Source organism: Lytechinus pictus, chromosome 10 (genome assembly GCF_037042905.1).
Source record: "Lytechinus pictus isolate F3 Inbred chromosome 10, Lp3.0, whole genome shotgun sequence".
Taxonomy (NCBI): domain Eukaryota; kingdom Metazoa; phylum Echinodermata; class Echinoidea; order Temnopleuroida; family Toxopneustidae; genus Lytechinus; species Lytechinus pictus.
The window spans coordinates 5,426,578-5,447,834 of NC_087254.1; the positions used below are offsets into that span (position 1 = coordinate 5,426,578).

The following is a 21,257-nucleotide window of genomic DNA, read 5'->3' on the forward strand; positions in this document are numbered from 1 at the left end:
TGATCAGTAAAATGATGGATTACGTACTTTACTACATAATCTAATGTCATTAGGCAGAAACTAAAAAGAATACCATGGGCATTGTGGGATTGGTAGATTACACATGAAATTTCTGACTGGTCAGTAAAATTTTGACATACTATATATCTAATGTCATTAGGCAGCAACTACATTTATACATGAAGTACATGCATGCAAAAGAATGCATTATGGGGTGATAGTAAACATGGAATCGATAATGAATTGTTGACCAGTAAAAATTGTGAAAATGTGTGATCATGAACTTTCAGGTTATATTTGACAGAGATGAGCTAGGAGAAAGAAGTTATTCCTTGAAGAGATGTATTTAAAATCAAATATGTTCCGATTCCCTATTTATTGACAGCAATGTTCTCCATGTAGCTAGACCATTTTAATAATAATAATATACATGTAGGATTTGTATAGCGCACGTATCAACCTTGCTAGGTGCTCAAGGCGCTCCTATATTACCCCGGCTAAGCTAGTCTACCGATTCTGGTGTGCACAGCTTTTTGAGGAAATACTTCCTGCCGGTACCCATGTACCTCACCTGGGTCGAGTGCAGCACAGTGTGGATAAATTTCTTGCTGAAGGAAAGCACGCCATGGCTAGGATTCGAACCCACGACCCTCTGTTTGAAAGGCAAGAGTCAGAACCACTAGACCACAACGCGTTTAGTGGTGGTCAAAATTTTGAGTTACTGGTCTTGAGAGGTTAGGGAATGAACATCATGTAATGACAACTTGACGTTAGCAAAATTACATATTTATCAAATATAAGATTGTTTATTGTAAATTATGCAAATGCAAACGAGATTTAAGATGGAAACTAATGCAAGTTTGACTCTTCTTTGTAAGGAGTTGTGTTTGAAACAATTTTCATTTGAAATTAGTGGTGTGTCGGAAATCATGTTTTTCATGATGAGTGGTGGTCGGAAATCTGTGCCGGTTGGGATGACCACTGCCGTCCACTGTAGCTACATGTATAACACTGATTGACAGGGAAACACCATCGATGATGGTAGTGCCTACTCTCCCCAGTTTAATACCTGTTTTTTTTTTCTAAAATACCTCAACTTTAAGTGATTTTCGTTTTTATTTTGTAATTCAAACATTTTTAAAATCTTCCTATATCTCTTTCTCTCTCACAGGTCATGGTTCTTTCCAACGATAACAAGAAAAAATGCAGAACTTCTCTTGATGCAGGAGAGGAATGGTGCTTTCCTCGTAAGAAGAAGTGAATCGTCAGAAGGCCTATATTCATTATCAGTAAAGTAAGTTTGAAATCCTTTTTGGGAGAAAAAGAAAATGATGTATTAACTATTATTATGGCATTTGTATTTTTCAAAGGCTCAAATTATCATTTTTAAAGACAAATCTTCAGTTAAGGCCTATATTCATTATCAGTAAAGTAAGTTTGAAATCCTTTGGGGAGAAAAAAATGATGTATAAATTAATTACTATTATTATGGCATTTGTATTTTTCAAAGGCTCAAAATATCATTTTTAAAGACAAATCTTCAGAAGGCCTATATTCATTATCAGTAAAGTAAGTTTGAAATCCTTTTTGGAGAAAAAAAAATGTTTAAAGAAAATGATGTATTAATAATTACTATTATGGCATTTGTATTTTTCAAAGGCTCAAAATATCATTTTAAAGACAAATCTTCAAAAAGGCCTATATTCATTATCAGTAAAGTAAGTTTGAAATCCTTTTTGGAGAAAAAAAAATGTTTAAAGAAAATGATGTATTAATAATTACTATTATGGCATTTGTATTTTTCAAAGGCTCAAAATATCATTTTTAAAGACAAATCTTCAGAAGGCCTATATTCATTATCAGTAAAGTAAGTTTGAAATCCTTTTGGGAGAAAAAAAAATGTTTAGAGAAAATGATGTATTAATAATTACTATTATGGCATTTGTATTTTTCAAAGGCTCAAAATATCATTTTAAAGACAAATCTTCAGAAGGCCTATATTCATTATCAGTAAAGTAAGTTTGAAATCCTTTTGGGAGAAAAATAATGTTTATAGAAAATGATGTATTACTACTATGGCATTTGTATGTTTCAAAGGCTCAAATTATCAGTTTTAAAGACAAATCTTCAGAAGGCCTAAATATAAAGTAGGATAAGTTTGAATTCCTATCTAATAAAGGCTGTTTAAAAAGGGTGAAAAGGGTGAAAAACATAAACATGAACTCAAACGCAAACTGTTGCATTTTTTATTGCTGGGGGTGCAAGAAATTTTATCAGCACAATTGAAAATGAACAGAGTTTTGAATGTGAGTACTACAGACAGTACAGTGGAAGATTTTGATTACTCTGTCTTAATACTGTACATGGTGTATACTGTACATGTATGATCTATCAATTCTTTTTGTCATGTACTAGTATAATATAATTAAAGGGATGGTCTGGGCTGAAAATATTTACATCTAAATAAATAGAGTAAAATTCACAGAGCAAAATGCCAAAAATTTCATCAAAATCGGATAACAAATAACGATCTTATTGAATTTTAAAGTTTATCAATATTTTGTGAAAATAGTTGAATATGCACATCATCGTGAATATTCATTAGGTGGGCTGATGATGTCATATCCCCACTTTCCTTATTCTTTAATATGTTATTACATGAAATCATAAATGTTTCATTTTTTCATGCATGTGTAAATGATGTGTCTCCATTATGATGAAATAAGTTGCGGCAATAAATAACTAATGCACTTTAATCAGTTGTCAATCCAATTGTTTTAGTTCTTGGTATAAAATTTTTTAATAAACCTAATTTCATATAATAAAATACAAAAGAACAAGTGGAGATATGACATCATCAGCCCACCTAATGAATATTCATAAAGACATGCCTAGATCTGTTTCACCGGAATAATGCAGATCTTTAAAATTCAATAACTTTGTTATTTGTTATCCGATTTTGAAGAAATTTTCAGCATTTTACTCTATTGAGATATAAATATCTCCAGCCTTGACCATCCCTTAAAGGTCACAAATGATTTTCATTTTATTCACACTACGATGTTATTCTTTGTACAACTACAAAGAATAAAACCATTTAATTGCATGATGAGAAAGAGAATTCTGTGATATCTGTAATAATATTTACATTCTAGCCTTTCATGATAGGCTCTCAGATTTAAATGGCAGATAAGCGTAATTGTATATCGTTGTTTTCATTTCTAAGAATTTCAATATGCGTGTAAGTACCAACCCCTAGTGGAGAAGCAAAATTAAAATTTGTAATGTAAAAATGCCATTAAAACAGAAGTGTGCCCCCCTTTTGGAAAATCCTGGATCCGCCCCTGATACCAACAAATTATCTACAGTGTAATTTAACATTTCTGAAACCAGAAACAAACAGAGGGAAATCAGAATTAATGTATTCGAAAATATCACAGTGACATGTATATATTTCTCCACCTGAGTAATATACTGTCAGCGGTGTGTGCTTCTAGATTCAAATAAAATGTTAAGAATGATATAAATCCCTTCTTACATGTACATGTACATCTAAATGCAATTAAAATGAGTGAATGATTTACAAATGCAACTGCCCCCACAAACTGATGACCGATGCCCTTGATGGAAAGATCATATTGTACCTCTTGGGTGTAATAAATTCATCACCAAAAATAATTGATTGTATGTCTGCTTTGAAAACAGCAGCATGCATACAAGCATAGGCAGATCCAGATTTTTTTTTTGAGAGAGAGAGGGGGGGGGGACGGACGAAATTTTCTTAGCAGCAAACCTAGAAGGGAAATATTCAGTATCTGAGGCTAAAACTATTTTAAAGTGTTAGCTCTAGTTTGTGATAAACTCTAAATAGTAATCTGTGGCAGAGTTGTAAATTATGTAACCCAGCATTATCACGGTTTAAAGATTTGCAGGTGGTATGAAGATGTACACATATATGTACACATGTGATAGAGGTTCTTACCTTCCCAAGTTTTGTTGCTGGTTAAATTTATCTCGAATGAAGTCGTTGACCTTTTCACTATCCTCTTAATCCCTGCCAGTCCTTTCTTTTTTTTCATTTTTAACTTTCTGTGAAATTAACATGAATATTCTTTCTCTTTTTTGTTTTTTCTCAACTAATTTTCCTTTTCTTCTAAGATTAATTTTCTCTATTTATTCCTTTGTTAAAACAATTTTTACATTTTACTCCATCCCTGCAGCTACCTACATGTACATGTATACCCTCCCTGTCTTCTTTCTTTCCCCTTTCTCCCTAGCAGCATGCCCAGAAGTATTTAAGTGTCTTACCCCCACCCCCCCAAAAAAAAAAAATTCTACAATATCAGACACCAAGTGGTCTTTTAGAAAGAAAGAATGAAGAGAAGAGGAATAGAGTTATTAGTTTCTTTTGGAATTATACCGGTATTGTCAGACAGCAGTAGAAAGGCACATTTTATTAGAATATACATGTATATAATCAGTTCCATGACATTTGCTCCAACGACAATCACTCCGTTGGAAAATCTACATGTTAAGCCAAACATAAAACCTAACCCCCAAAACTAAATAAACCTGAATCCTTATCTTTACATTATTCTGAACCAAAACCTCTATTACAATCCTAACTCTAACCGTATGCCCTCTGAGATATTAAGACAGGAGCAAATGTCGTGTCACCATATGATAATCATGTACCGTGCAATTGTATGCAACTTTCGACTTGGATTTTCTCATTCATTTCATTAGAATAGAAATAAATATTCTTGCCCATATTCTGCGTTTTTAAACTTGATATTCCCGATATCAGTTTCCAAATGCTTCGGATGGCTGCCGACAATATATTGATCACATACATAATAATGATGAACTCTGACTGATTTGTTTCTTTGTATACATTTGTAGGTACAATGAAAGCGTACAGCACTTCCGAATCCTGCAGGACACGGCAGGTAAATTCCATCTTTGGATCGTCAAGTTCCCCTCTCTAGATGCCTTGGTAGACTACTACAGAACAACATCCGTCACAAGAGAAAACCAAGTAAGATACTGGAAGTAATGGCCTTCGATGCCCTGTTGATTGGCCTTTAATGCTCCTTTCATTGGCATTGGATACACATGTAATGATTGGGGTTTTCCCCCCTCTGTGGAATGGGGGCCTTATTCGTCTAATGCCAGTTCATCAGTTTGTCCACTCACCACATGGTCTACTTTCATTTAGTCTAATGCCATTCCATCTAATAACCAGTTGGTCCAATGGCCATTTAGTCCATATATCATTTTGTCTACATGTAATTAAACCAGCGTTAATTGTGCAAAATGAATGAAAAGAAAATGGGTATTAGACCAACTTGTTATTAGACAAGACAAAGTGATGATTGGACCAAATGGTTAATGGACCAAATGATTGTTCGATGTAATGTTGATGGACAGAATGGCATTAGACTAAATTAAGGTGGACGAGTTGGCAGTGGACGAATTGGCAATTTACCTGGGTAAGTACTCATAAATCTACATGGTTTTTTTGTGATTGAGTCAGTCTGAAATAACCTGGAACCCTCATATAAATGCAGAATCCAACCAAAATTAGGATGCCCTTTTTGGATATGTTTATTTTAATAGTGTATGGAGCTTTCTAAAAAATGGTCATTACGATTGTTTGAGTCTAAGAAAGAAAAAGTGAAGTTGGTGTTTCTCTGGGTAAATTGCCAAATCCTAGCTGCCAACTCGTCCACTCACCACATGGTTGACCTTCTTATAATGCCATTCAGTTTTAATAATCAACATGTCGTCTAACAACCATTTGGTCCAATCATCACTTCGTCTAATCATCAGTTGGTCTGACCATTTCATCTCATAAGCAGTTGGTCTAATATCCATTTCATTTTCCTTCATTTTGCCCAATTAACACTTAGTCTAATTAGACCAAATGGTATATGGACTGTATGGCTATTAGACCAACTGGTTATTAGATGAAATTGTGAGTGGACGAAATGGCAATTAGACCATGTAGATAGTGGACGAACTGATGATAGACCAAATGATAGTAGACAAGGTGGCAATTGGACGAATTGGCATTGGACCAAATGAAAATAAACCTTTCTCTGATGAGGTGTACTCACTTCACTTTTGTGTTGGATACTGTAACCCAACACACCCTGATCACCTTGCTGGCCGGGGCCGCATTTCATAAAACTTGTAATAGTTAAAAGCTACTGAGATCGGTCTATCTGATTGGCTGATGGTAAACTTGTTATAAACATTGTGCATTTGTTTAATACTATAACAAGTCTTAAAGGAGAATGAAACTCTTGGAGCAAGTTAGCTTTTGTGAAAGCAGAAAAATCAAAGAATAAGATCAACAAAAGTTTGAGTAAAATAGGACTAGCAATAGAAGAGTTATGAGCATTTGAATGTCAAGATCACTAATGCTATGGAGATCCTCCCATTGGCAATGCGACCAAGATCTATGATGTCACAGATGAACAACTCTCCATTTTTGGACGCTGAAAATATACCCCAAAACATCTCTTTTTGCTCATTCTAATCATATGACAAACAATTCATTAATGATGTAATGTTGTGAAACCTCTGTACTTGTCCTCTCATAAAGAGAACACCTCACCTTGTGATAGACTCTATAAAAGTGAGAATATAAGTGAAATAAGTACTAAAGTAATGAGGGAGTTGTACGTGTGTGACATCACAGATCTTGGTCGCATTGCCAATGGGAGGATCTACTTGGCATTAGTGATATCAATATTCAAATGCTCATAACTTTCTTATTATTCATTCAATCTTCCTCAAACTTTCAACAATATGTTTCTTTGATTTTTCTCTTTGATATGGATTCAGCTGGTTTCAAGGGTTTCATTCTCCTTTAAAGAAATTGATGGGATGCTGTTCTCGATGCCTTCGTGATTCCAAGACCCATATTCTGAAGTCGGATTTAATTTAAACGCTGGTTTAAATTTGTGGTTCAATTATGGATAGCCAATAGTGGCATAAATCTCTTAACAGTAGAATTAATGTATCAGCTCATTTTTCTCTCAAATCATTGTTAACTACTTTGGAAGGATAAAGAAGATTCTTCACCATTCACAAATTTGGAAAGAGCACAGTAATCATATTAAAAAAGAAACATATGATGCAAAGAAATTTTGCCACTTCTGGCTTTCCATAGTTTTAGCACAGAGTTAGACCATGGTCTAACTTCAACCCGACTTCAGAATATGGGCCCAAGTGTCTATTTTTGCTGTGACTGGTGTACAGTGCTGGCGTACAATGTATGTCAAGCATGCAGCGAAAACAAGAGTTAAATACAGTGCAGGTCAATGTCCACACACGAGCGCTTTGATGTACACATAGGATTTGTTCTTGTTTTGATACGGAAGACAATTTAGACAGTTCGAATGTATCATTTCCTGGAATAGCTTAGGTAGTGATACATACTTGTACATTTAAAGGGATGAATTAACTATGGCGAAAGTAGAAAGTTTGCTTTAGAAGAGGCTTGTGTATACTGTATCTCTTCCTTGTGTGTGTTCACCAATAAGTTGGGTTGCCATACACTGTATCCGACAGCACCTAGTAGTCTAGATCAAGACGTTTGTAGTTATTTGTTTGGGAAAACCCTGTTCTCACTCATTGCATACACTGTACACACCAATGGGGTTTCCAAACAAATAACTACTAACGTTTAGATCTAGTCTAGGGATCTCCGACAGAGATCACGGTTGCTTGAAGTGAAGAATTTTTAACAGAATATGGGTACCTTTATTTGTAATTAACATCATTGATCCATTCTTTATACGAAGCTACATGTACATGTAAGGCCACTCCTGTCCGACCGAAGGATTAGCTGAAGCTGTAATCATTTATTTTGATTTTAAGTTACAAACCGCCTTTAAGTTGAATGCTTCATTGTTAGATGCATCTGTCGTGGTTTCCTTATGACTCAGTTTGACCTTCATAACTGAGGGTGAATCTTTTTGTTCTAGAGCTCTAGAAATTCTTTAAAAAAAAATAAAAAAAAATATTCAATGTGCACCCAGCGAAGGTTCTACATCAAGGAGACGTGGGAAGAACTTGTAACTGTAAAAAAAAAGAATTACTTCTACTTCAGTCACATTTGCTCTTCGGCGGCAGTACAGCGAGTCGAAAACAGCCGTTTTGACATTTTTTATTATATAGCTTTATATAGGTGGTTTGAATAAAAATGAATGAAACGGCTGTTTTCGACTCACTGTACGGCCACCGTACATGTAGATCAAATGTGACTGAGGTATAAGGGTGCCAGGCCATAACACATATACACATTCCACCATAGTTAGAAAATGAAATCTAAATGCATCAGTTTTGTTATTGGTCTACATGTACATTCATACCCCATCAACATATTCCAACACATTTTTAGTGAACTATACCCTTTAACAATAACAAGAAACTTCATGGAAATACAGCTAATCAAGGAATTGTTCTAGTCATGCCAAGATCCAGAATGTTTTTTTTTTTCAGGAATATACTCTAGAGTTTCTGATTTAAGCGTCAACTTCCGGAATTTGTTCCTGATATTTGGCATATCCGACACCCTTTGAATGCGTTAGTATGCATTTCGCAACTCAACCAGCAAAACCTACCTTTTCCACAGTTACATGTTTTTCTGATCATGCCCGAGTACAGCAATTCCATAGTTGAGTGGCCGCCCAGATTTCAGCCCTGCTGAAGCATCCTCTATTCAAACCTGTAATCTGGAGGGTGTTTCACAAAGATCTCAGTGTGACCTAGAGTCGCACTTTCATTCCAAGTTGCGTACGGTAAAGAATACATCACCACATTGGTCAGAACATGCGCACAGGAATCCCATCAATCAGATTTTGTGTTACATATCATGTGCGCGTCGGCATTTAAGTGCGACTCTAAGTCATACTTAAACCTTTGTGAAACACCCCCTGGATATGATTCCATATAAATGTAGCTACATTTATTTTGTCCATTTTATCAAGACACCTGGTGTGGAGACCGGAAACGTGATCACGCTGGTTGACATGCAGTATATGGAACAAACCATGCAGAAGATGCTTGATCCATGGTCATTGCCTTGGATCAATTGCATTCCTGCTCTCTTCTGGATTTGATCTTACATGTCTCTAAAAGTAAACTACATTTCATTTTCATTTTCTATCAAGACACCTGGTGTGAAGACCGGAAACGTGATCATGCTGGTTGACATGCAGTATATGGAACAAACCATGCAGAAGATGCTTGATCCATGGTCATTGCCTTGGATCAATTGCATTCCTGCTCTCTTCTGGATTTGATCTTACATCTCTCTAAAAGTAAACTACATTTCATTTTCATTTTCTATCAAGACACCTGGCGTGAAGACCGGAAATGTGATCACCCTGGTTGACATGCAGCGTATGGAACAGACCTTGCAGAAGATGCTTGATCCATGGTCATTGCCTTGGATCAATTGCATTACTGCTCTCTTCTGTCTCTAAAAGTAAACTACATTTCATTTTCATTTTCTATCAAGACACCAGGTGTGAAGACCGGAAACGTGATCACCCTGGTCGACATGCAGCGTATGGAACAGACCATGCAGAAGTTCCCGCACCTGAAGATGCTGAGATCGGACGGAGGCGGAGGGGAAGCCATGGACAACGGCTTCGCCCAGAAAGCACCCGGCCCCGGCTACATCGGCAGCAACGGCCAGAGCGGAAGGCACTTCAGCAACGGAGGCGTGAATGCATCTCAGCAGCCTGTACACAATAGCTGGGATGTTAACACAAGGCATTCCCAGAATAACATGATGGTGATTAGATTTTCTTTTATACCCCTTTCATAAACCTATCCTCCAATGAAAAGGCGGATAATCGTCATGACAACTGGACACGCCCCCTCCGATGCGGTTGTGTTGGAAAAGGGTGACCTTGTGACCGCACCATGGCAATTATCCGCATTATTTGGAAATACGTTCATAAACTCAAAATCTTGTCCCGATGCTGCTATTATGCGGATAATTGCAGCATCAAAATAATGCGGATAACTCTGGTCCTCCTCCGATTTTACGACCAAATTATGCTGCTATTAGCCGCATAATTGGGTTTATGAAAGGGGTATTATTCTTTAAAATTCATGTGGATTAAAAATTTAATGACATTTATAAAAAGAATGAAGGTTAGTTCCCTTCCAAAGAAATCAGTCAATACGTCCCATTTGGAATTGGCAAGTCAAGAGCCTCACCAAAATTTAAGAATGCTTTATTGACAAAATTACACTGATGCATAAATACATACATGTATGCCATTTTGGTTTAAAGCAGATACAAACCAATAGCGCCATCTCGAATCCTCAACTACTCATACCTGGCCAGTTTCCTGACCCATAATGCTAGTGTAGTCTAGACCCACTTGAATGATAACATGCTAATTAACTGCTAAATACATTTATACTGCGATGATTATAGTGTAGTAGGTTTCACGGTACACCATGTATCTTTCTTGGGCAGATGTTGGTCCTGAAAAGGACCACCCAATCTCGACGTTTCGACAAGTGTGTTCTTGTCGTCCTCAGGAGGCCTGCTTTTACAAACTTTGCTCATTCTCCTGAGGACGACAAGAACACACTTGTCGAAACGTCGAGATTGGGTGGTCCTTTTCAGGACCAACATCTGCCCAAGAAAGATACATGGTGTACCGTGAAACCTACTTCACTATTCTTCTTTGCCATGGAAACCTTCAGAAGTTATGCGATAATTATGTTACCAAGTAGCAAAACAATTTACTTTTCCTCTCATATCATTTTAGTTTCTCTATACAAATACAATTACACATTGTACGTCAATTAATTAACTCTGAGTATTAGATATTTGAAAACGTATATCCTCAACTACTCATAGCTGGCCAGTTTCCTGACCCATAATGCTAGTGTAGTCTAGACACACTTGAATGATAACATGTTAATTAACTGCTAAATACATTTATACTGCGATAATTATGTTACCAAGTTGCGAAGCAATTTACTTTTCCTCTCATATCATTTTAGTTTCTCTATACAAATACAATTATACGTCAATTAATTAACTCCTCTGAATATTAGACATTTGAAAACGTATATTGTAAGACTATGTATATATACATAGTCTTAAAATAGTATATTTATAATTATAATTATAAAACGTATATTTTAAGACTATATATATACAGTCTTAAAATATACGTTTTATAATACACAGTCAATGAGAGACCACACACAGTTCACTCCCCCCTTTAAGCTTTTGTTTTTGAAAAGTGATGAGTTTAGTTTTGAGCAAGTGTGATAAATGACTTGTAAAACCAGGAAATGCTTAAAGCTCTTTTTCCAGTAAAAAACAGAGGATAGTTTCCTTGCAATTCTTGTCTAGGATTTGACAATTGTAGACTACGATGTGCACGAGGTTCTGCTCTAGTCTTGGATGAGATGATGAGCTTTTTTAAATCCTTGCATCTGATTCACTCAGAATGTATTAGGACTGGAATGATGACAATCATTGACAAGAAGCTCCATTAAACACTGCCCAGTAATATGTTTTGATATTAGGTTATCTGAAATTTATTGTCAATGGGTGATTTCAAGTACGATGTTCAGTGTTGGTGTTGAGAGTGTGAAAGGGCTGCTGAACTGAGCTCCAACACCGAGCTGGGTTCAGAGGAGCGATACTGATCGCGTTATTGTTAGCCTATGACGTCACGCCTCTGCACTGCTCTGCTGGTCATCTCAACTTCATGCAAGAAATGCTCGACGAAAGTGAAATCGGGGAGAAATTGCAATAAAATCTTATCGTTTAGAATGCAAAAGTTAAAATCACTGCAAGAATCAGAAAGCGTAAATATTATTATTCAATAAAATGTACATGTATAAAACTATGATTTGCGCTCATCTTAACTGTAAAAGGTAATTTTACAGGGATGTTTCATCGTGTTCGCCGCCTGTTCGTGAGCTATAGTTTATCAACACCAACACCGAACTTGAAATCACGATTTTCCCAATCCTTGGGGGTTGGTGTTGTTGAATGGGGAAATTGCATTTAGGTCGTCAACACCAGCCACAATGCTGGGTTCAGCAGACGACATTCAACACAAGCCTTCAACCGCCGGAAATACGTAATATTTTCCGAGGTCAATCCCAACACAAGCCTGATTTCAAGTACGGTGTTGTGGCTGGTGTTGTCACAACACCAACACCTGATTTCAACACCGTACTTGAAATCATCCAATGTACTCTATGTTGATAATCAGTTGATAAAGGCAATGCACTATTAAAAGTGCTCTGTGAGTAATTTGGGTGTCGTTTTTGTTGTTTGTTTCCATAGCAATCTGCTCCTAATGGTTGGGACTCTAGGAGAAAGCAACCCACAGGAGGTGTAACGGTAAGAAAGTCAACCCCCCCCCCCCCCCCCGCTCTCTTCCCCCCTGTATTATTCCTCCTTACCTGTATCCCCCCCCTCCTCTATCTCACCTTTATTTCACTATTCCTGTCAATAAGATCTTTCACCTGTACATGACATTATTTTCTTAGTTGTGCTTTTACTATATGCACCTCCCTCCCACGCAGTAGTTTCTTTTCTTTCTTAAGCCTCTCCCTCTTCTCACTTGACATATCCGCTATTTTTACACATCTCACTTTCAATCACATTTTTTTTCCCATGACCTTTGTTATATATCGTTGTATTTTGCATTAATGTCTTAGGAAACCTTCAATAACAAGCTTTGCTTTTCATCAGGTTTCTGTTATTTCATAACGTTATATTATATTCAGCTTTACTTTGTAAATTTTGCTTTACTTTGAAATTTGGAATGAAATAAATTCGTTATCAATCAATCAATATTTACCACTTCTTTCTTATCTTGTTTTGACGCCTATCTAAGAGAGTCTTTTTCTGTCTTCTTGTCAATGATTACCCGAGAACTTTCATAGTCTGTTTTACTCATTAATGAAATAGCTCGTACCTTTCCATTTGGTCCTGTTATCATTCACTTTTAGAGTTTATAGACACCCAATAAGGCGACCGCACACCTTACGATTGGTCTGCGACCCGATTTCAGAATAAAATGTAATAGAATTTGATGCTAATATTGAGACTTGGAATACTGTGTAATGTTCTAAATCATCGTACAAATACCTATGTTCAAATCTGTGACTATGCTATCATCCTTCTTAGAATAAAAGCGAATTTGATATCTAGTCATAATGACGTCTCAGCAGTCGTACGATTGGCTACGATTTGAAACTAATTTGGCCTTTACTCCAAAATAAAGGCTTGCAATCTTTCAAAATGGTTATATTAGTATTCTTTCAATTAATTCTAACCTCAAATAGAATGATATGTTCCATTCACATTTTCAGAAAAAAAGCAAAATGTGATTTGTTCCAAAATCGGATCGCAAACAGTCATAAGGTGTGCGGTGGCCTTTAGGCAATAAGACAACTACTATTTTGTAGTCTGCAAGCACAGACTCATATTTGACACTAACCAATAACAGGTCTAGAGCATAGACTAGGATCCGAAGACTCTGTCTGTGTCCTCAGTACACAGTGAATCTAGTCTCACTACTTCAGACTGTATTATGTACCATGCGAATTGCGAAAACCAAGGGTCTGTGCCTGCAGACTATTAAACCATTCTTTGCCAAATACTTTGCCACTCTCTACCTGGGCCCTGTCTTACAAAGAGTTACGATTGATCCAATCAAAAGTTACTCTATGGAAATCCATCAGTGTCAGAATTTTTTCTACAGAAAATTTGCAAATTGTCCTTTTGCAAAGGAGATCACACCAAATTGTCAAGAAATCAATGAATTTACGGATATACATTCATATCTAGATTTTTTTTTGAACAAACGTGCATTTTATATGTTGACTTTGCTGGCTTTCCATAGTTGCGATTGATCGAATAAATCGCAACTCTTTGTAAGACGGGCCCCTGGTGTTAAAATGGGCACCGAGTAGGATGTAGAAACCATTGTACAGTAGTATGCCTGGCAAAATTGAGTTTGGCGAATCTCTTATTGGGAAGGGATCAAATGCTCCCCAGGGAGTGGAGAAAGTACATACAATCTGCGGGCAAGCCAGGATCCAATGACCAGGGTAATATGGAATACATGAACTTGATTTTGATAGGGAGACGAGGAACAATAGTGGTACCCGTATAGAAGTGGCCTTTGCCCGGACAGAAACTTACAAAAATTCATTCTTTCCAAGAACAATTAGAGCTTGGAACTCATTTGATCCTACTATAAAAAACAAAATATCTGTAGAAAGTTTCAGAGCAACACTCTGATCCACACGTGAGCAGCACGCTGGCGATTTGCAGTCTACTGCTCTGCCGGTGTAAACTTCAGACGGTTCAGAATAATATATCAGTAAATTGCTAGTAGAGAGGTTGACTTGTTCTGATGAACGTGCAATATAAAAACAGAATACTATTATTCGTCTCTGGAATTTGTTCTGCATGTTGATTGTTCTTTCTTTGTTCTCTTATTAGGATCAAAGACAGCAGAGGCTACAAGCTCTTTATGACTTTGACCCCGAGGAAGAAGGCGAACTGTGTTTCCGCAAGGGGGACATCATCACCCTCATCGACAAACCCACCAAGGACTGGTGGCGTGGCATGGTGGATGGCCGCACTGGCATGCTCCCGGCTCCCTATGTCAAAGTCTTATAATAATGAAAACCAACTTTTGCTCTGTTATCCTTCGATGATCGAACGTTCAAAGACAAAAGACAAGTGATGATGATGATCATGGATGAATGAATTCAAAATCTGACTTCTATGCGGCGCACTGAACATGGAATGGCATGCTTGTATTGCATCGACATGAGAGAACAGTGAATGTGACACTGGATATCCTAGAGCCCTGTTCCTGCCATGCCGTGTTATGAAGTCAGCGACCCCCTGTGGCTTGCGCTATCAAAGCTTGATGAAATGTGTTTACATATTTTGTTGAATGGCAATGGTGTACATGTTCTTGCACATAGCTACATGTACGTTTAATTTCATATGCCAACATGGACTGTTAAAAAAAATGCTACACAATGTATTTAATATGTTCACTTTTTTACATGTATTATTGCATAAAGCTTCGGTATATATTGAATGTTTTGTTTCCATCCATTTATAAAATCAAGAACTTTTAATCTGAAGAATCATGTACGCTTGATTGAAAGCTAGTGGATAGTGGTGCAGTGCTATGGGAAATCTGATTCAACCATACTTGTGCCGATACCAGTTTTCTTCAGAGCTTTTTATCCATTGTTTATACATAGATTATCCTATATCATTCTATACTGAATATTAATGTCAATGTTCGATGAGAGCTGTTTTTAAATATGTATTGATCATATGCCAAAACTTGTCCATAAAATGTATATTTTAGACAAAAATCACATTTCAGGCATTTCAAGCACAAATGGTGAATGGGATAGCCTAGAAGTCTTGATATATTAAAGAGTGAATGAAATCAAAGTAGTATATATATCACCAATCAGGAACTTGAAATCTACAGGCAAATCATATCTCGTCTTTTTCATTTCTGCCAAAATACAAACATAGTCGATGAATTATAGATATGTTTCCACCCATTTTACAAAGACATTGAATTCCTTCAAAGTAGGAAAAACAGTTTTGAAAAACGAACAGCCAGATTGCCAATTTCCAGGTGGCGCGGAGTAGAGATTACATGTTTTTCCTCACATTTAGGAAGGTTTGATGTCAAAATAGAAAGGATATTACCTTAATAACAGGAAATTGGGGGGAGGGGAAGGGAGTATAAATCGTGCCAAATGCATTTAAAGACGGATTGATGCGGAGAGGTCTTGTAGCACAACAGGGAAGTTGGCCAAGTTTGCGACAGTTCCAAAGGTGGTTGTTACGTTCCCCATTTACTTAAAACATTGTGGATGTTTCCACCCTACTTCTAAAGCTAGCTTGCATGTTCAATGGCTTTGTGAATGTCAGAGTAACCGCCGCTTGTTGACGATACTTTTCCTTTGCATAGAGCACCAAGATTGCGTTTGACTCGAGGAGGACCTGTATGCTTTCTATTTTGTTGTACAGGAAGGTGCTATGTTCTTGGGCTCGCTGCCAAACTCTGATTTGGCAAAAGGAAGTCTGAAGGTCGGTCGAGTCTTTGAACGGAGAGGAGCAAGGGAGGGGTAGCGAGTCAACAAAAAACATCCTTGCTGATCTGAATAGTGAATGTGCTTTGGGTTTGGTGTGCATGTATGAAGCCAAATCTCATGTCATCTCATGACATGCCATCCATTCCCGTCAAAATTTGTTATCAAATGTAAAAACACCCTCAGTCCAGTATGCACACAAAACTTGAACTTCTCGACAACAACAAAGAAATATTAAGGGGAATAGTAATATTTTGTTTGAGGGGGTGGGGGCGGAGGGGGAAAGATTTGGCGATTGTTGGAAAGCGGCCAAAGGGATATTGCTTTTAATGAGAGGGGGAGCATCGATGGATGTATTCCATTGATTTTATTCTTAAAGGGAAAACTGATTATTGAACTACATATTCTATCAGAAAATATCTCAAAATCAAGGTCACTTGTCACCATATATTGGTCATATATATTAATGTGCACCATCACAGAAGTTCTATTCTGCGTGAATGGACATGAGTGGATATCATGTTATACTTTCCTTTTCACATGCGTTGATTATAATCATACAGATTCATTTATGTTCATTGTTATGAGATCAAGGTGCAAAGGGTCATTATTTACTACACGTATTGCTATTATTTTGTTATATAGAGTCTGTATATATCTTAAAATGTAAATAGACATACTTATCGATTGTCCGAGCAGCTTACTTGTCGTATATCGAACAAAAAAAATGTATTTGAGCTGAACATGATTTTAACGTACGGAAGCTCTTCCGTAAAGAGCAAGAAAAAGGAATGAAAGTGAGGGGGGGGGGGGTAAGAAGGTTCATGCTATTACATTTACAACCATAGAGCTATACTATCATTGGGCTAGCAACCATCTAACTTGTTTCATATCACTCATAACCGAATCAGTCTTAATAGCCAACATTTAACGTTATATTTGATACCAAATGTGCTATGCAGACGTTCACTTCATTACATGTAGTTTTACAGTTCCGACAAAGGATTTGATTATAGATGTATATCATTATCAATTGATTATTCAGGGTAGTTTTTAAGGCCTGTATTCTGAACTTGGGTTGAATTTAAGCCATGGTTTAAAGATGTGGTTTAACTATGGATAGCCAATTGTGACACAAAACTAACTATGGATAGCCAACTTTGACATAAAATTTTAACACAAGTTAAATTTACCAGCTCATTTGACACACACATTATTCACAACTGTCAGGAAATAATTTTCCCGAACTACATTTTGTTTCTTCACCATTAATTAATGGGGAAAACAGCAAAGTAAACATAAACAAAAAATGTAAACATTTAACTTTGCTGGCTTCCCATAATTTTAGCAGTGTTAGAGCATGATCTACAGTGTATGTTATAAACCACACTTCTTAATACGGGCCTAAATGCTCAAATCCTATCATCGACACGTATTACCCTTTTTTTTCTTGCCATTTCCCAGGTTGAACTTGGTTCTTTATTTTCTTTCTTTGATTTTCGTTTGTGTTTTTCATGTCCATTCTTGCCAAACTATTTTTGTTTTCATGTAAAGATTGTTCTGTTCTCTGTTAATACAGTGTATCTAGCCTTACCTACATGTACAGCCAAATCTATATCACAGTATTGCCATGGATCAGTATAAAAGCAATATGATCATGTAACATGCACAAAAGCGGCTGTTTATGTTTCATTAAACTAGATAAATGGGAAACACCTCAACTTTAAGAAATAACACCATCTCCACTGAATGGGACTGCAGTGCACAGTGCATGATTTTAAATTACGGTGTTTTTGTGTTAATTCCAATCAAATTTGGGCGACCCTGCTATCCAAATATTACCAATATTTTATGCATCAAATGTCAACTTAGCAATATCTCAATCAATCATATGTCTTGCATAAACATTGATTTCAAGATTTTCTTGCAACAACACCCACGAAAAGTGACACCTTTGTTGTTTGGTGTTTTTTTATACCTGATTGCTAAGAAAGCATGAATGCTTGTAAGCAAGCAACCAGAGAACCGACGGCTTAAGGTCATCTCCAAGGGACTTCGTAATCAGGATAAATGCCTTTCCAAAGGGCACTAGCGCAACAAGTGGGAATCAAACCCGGGTCACCGGAATCCGAAACCCCCACTCTACCGACTGAGCTATCACGTCATTACATAAAAAGTCACATATGTGTATACCTACCATTAGATGTGGATCATATATATATTCCAGAGCTTTCACAAAATATCCATCATGGTTTCTTTTAATTTGCCAAATTGGTGTACTAGTTTTGTTTAGTTGGTAGTACTGCCCGCAACATCTCTTTTTCTTTCAATGGAATGTTCTAGAAGGTATATATATGCTATGAATATTTTATTGCATTTCTTGAGGTCATTTTAATAATAAGTGCCACCAAAATGCATGCAGTATGCTGTATTACTTGTTCATCATTGGATTTTTATAATGGGGGGGGGGGGGGTTTACGAAGAGTAACAGTTGTAACTTTTTTGTACATGGCTTACCATAGACTTAATACACAGTTGATTGTGTCTTATGTTGCAGGGCCATCAAGCGTTTGGATTACATGCAGAAGTTTTTCTTCTTGGTACATGCTGTATAGAAATATTGGCATTAAATAATAACCCCCCTACAGTATAATGTATATGCACGTACCATGTTACCCGCTATCTGGGGTTTGAAGTTGAGCATGATTTTGAAGACTCGGTTCGAATGGTAACAACACGTACAGTAATCATTTTTCACATAATGACGGTCTCTAAATATCACAGCATGTTTCATTTATACAGCGTGTCTCTAAAAAAAGTAAACCCAACTTCAACGGCAAATTTTCAGAAAACTAAAAAATATTTACACATTATTTTTTCATGGTTAGATAGTCCAATAAGTCCTCTGTCCAATTATATCACTTAGGTTATCTAACTCTTATGCATGACTGAGCATGATTCAACTTAGTGAACTGGTGTCAAATCATCACTGTGGCAAGTTATTTCTTTTTATTGTCATGCATTCAAGGCCTATTTGAAGTTAAATGTTTGTCACCTGTTAGGCCTATGATTAAATCGTCACTGTGGCAAGTTACATGTATTTGTTTATATTGTCATGCATTCAAGGCCTATTTGAAGTTAAATTTTGGTCACATGTTAGGCCTATGATTACATAACAACTTCAGCAAAGGTTGTTCCTAACACAGGCACACTTCACATGCTTTCCAAACATGGTACAGTTGACAATTGAGCAGAGTATTCCTGGTAACTCGATACCAGGAAACAAGAAGTTTCGTGGAAGTTCAAGAGGCTTTTCGGGTGCAGTTCCCAGAGAGGCAGCCTCCAACAAAAGGGCCATCTGGTACAATGTGAGAAAGTATGTTGATCACGGAACCAGTTTAACTTCAAATAGGCCTTGAATGCATGACAATAAAAAGAAATAACTTGCCACAGTGATGATTTGACACCAGTTCACTAAGTTGAATCATGCTCAGTCATGCATGAGAGTTAGATAACCTAAGTGATGTAATTGGACAGAGGACTTATTGGACTATCTAACCATGAAAAGATAATGTGTAAATATTTTTTAGTTTTCTGAAAATTTGCAGTTGAAGTTGGGTTTACTTTTTTTAGAGACACACTGTATATGATAGAGAATCACAGTTAGCTTGCCATAGTCTATTCTGTGGCTTCTATCATTTATATTAGATTGGAATTGTGATCAAGAATTGGGGCCTTTTGTCCAGGACCCCCAGAAGCCATAGACTTCTCAACCATTTGAAGATCTTGTTTCAATTTTGATAATTTTTTCAGTAAAAATCATTCCTACATAATTTTTCCTTGCGAGCTCTTTTGTGCATACACTGCAGAATTTTTGCAGATGTGTTTTCTTTTTTTCTCGATCAAAATTACCGTACAAGACGAGGTGCATGTCTGAATGAATTACTCAGTGATAGGGTATAAATAGGGTACATACTTTTTCTCGTCGTACGATTTCAATTGTAAAGAGATTATACGTTCCAAGTCGTGGTTATATTTGAATATTGTGACAATCATGTACCTAATGTATAAATTTGTATTACATGTGCTACTCATGTTTTATTTAAAAAGAAAATAAAATGATATATAAACAATGCTCAAGACAACTTCCATTGCATTAAAGTTTTTTTTTTTGCATTCCTGTATTCCCCCCCCTTTTTTTTTTTGGGGGGGGGGGAGGGGGAGGTGGCATTTTAAGCACAAATAATATTGAAGATAGAAACTTTCGATGTTAATGTTGGTTCTTTATAATAAACATGACCAATCTCTGTGGTTTTCGTGGAGTACATGTATGAATCAGGATGTGGCAAAGCATTTCAGACTTTAGCTGAAGTTATGGAGGTGGTCTTAAAGGTAAAGATCTTACAGATTTAATAGGTAAATGAGAATTGATATTATCTGCATCAGAAAACATAGGAGTAATTGGCATGGCATTGGTTGAGAGGCCAATTTTAGATGGCAATCCCAAATCCAAGAGGACATGACTTTGGAATTCAATTAGTCCCTAGAATGCGCTCTTAGTGACAGGTTAACAATTAAACAATGCACTTACAGGGCCAGCACTTGTCTAATCAATTGACCATGCAAAGTTCAGAAGTACATGTATACGGAGAGTCTATCAAAATGTATGTGTGCGAATAGTTGTGGAAAAAAGATACATTTCAGCCCCACTATAATGAGACATAAAACAAGGTAGCTGCAGTATCGGTCTTCACTATATAATCTCCTTTTCAGGATAAGGAGAACCGTGTTAACCCATTTGAAGTTTATTTCATAACTAAGCCATCTTTTTATTCAGTAACAAGTGACCTATGACAGTATCAAGTATTACACAGTTGGTTGTCAGCAGTGTTGACTTTGGGATAATAAAATATTAACCAACATTCTAAATATGTGAATATCTCTAAAATAATAGTCATTAATTTGTGCAAAAAAAAACAACCCCAACTGTTATTCTGCAGGGATGAATTTAAAATGACTGAGAATCAAAGTTGTGTACAACGTCATGAAAAATTTGCAATTTATAATATCAGATCCATCCATTCCATAAGTTTCTATGG

General features: G+C 36.5%; 1 protein-coding gene across 1 annotated transcript; it reads left to right on the forward strand.

The window, feature by feature from the left end:
- Nucleotides 1-1,177: 1,177 nt before the first annotated feature.
- Nucleotides 1,178-20,303, forward strand: LOC129269006 (growth factor receptor-bound protein 2-like). Its single transcript, XM_064105175.1, has 5 exons — nt 1,178-1,294; nt 4,903-5,038; nt 9,536-9,814; nt 12,353-12,409; nt 14,525-20,303. The coding sequence occupies exons 1-5, from the start codon at nt 1,221-1,223 to the stop codon at nt 14,702-14,704; spliced, it is 726 nt and encodes a 241-aa protein (XP_063961245.1). The 5' UTR covers nt 1,178-1,220; the 3' UTR covers nt 14,705-20,303.
- The last annotated feature ends 954 nt before the right edge of the window (nt 20,304-21,257 follow it).

Excerpts from the sequence above, each read along its gene's own strand:
- LOC129269006 (XM_064105175.1), top strand. The coding sequence starts at position 1,221 with ATGCAGGAGAGGAATGGTGCTTTCCTCGTAAGAAGAAGTGAATCGTCA. Across the intron at positions 9,815-12,352 it reads ATTCCCAGAATAACATGATG|CAATCTGCTCCTAATGGTTG; the intron begins GTGATTAGATTT and ends TTGTTTCCATAG. Across the intron at positions 12,410-14,524 it reads AACCCACAGGAGGTGTAACG|GATCAAAGACAGCAGAGGCT; the intron begins GTAAGAAAGTCA and ends TTCTCTTATTAG.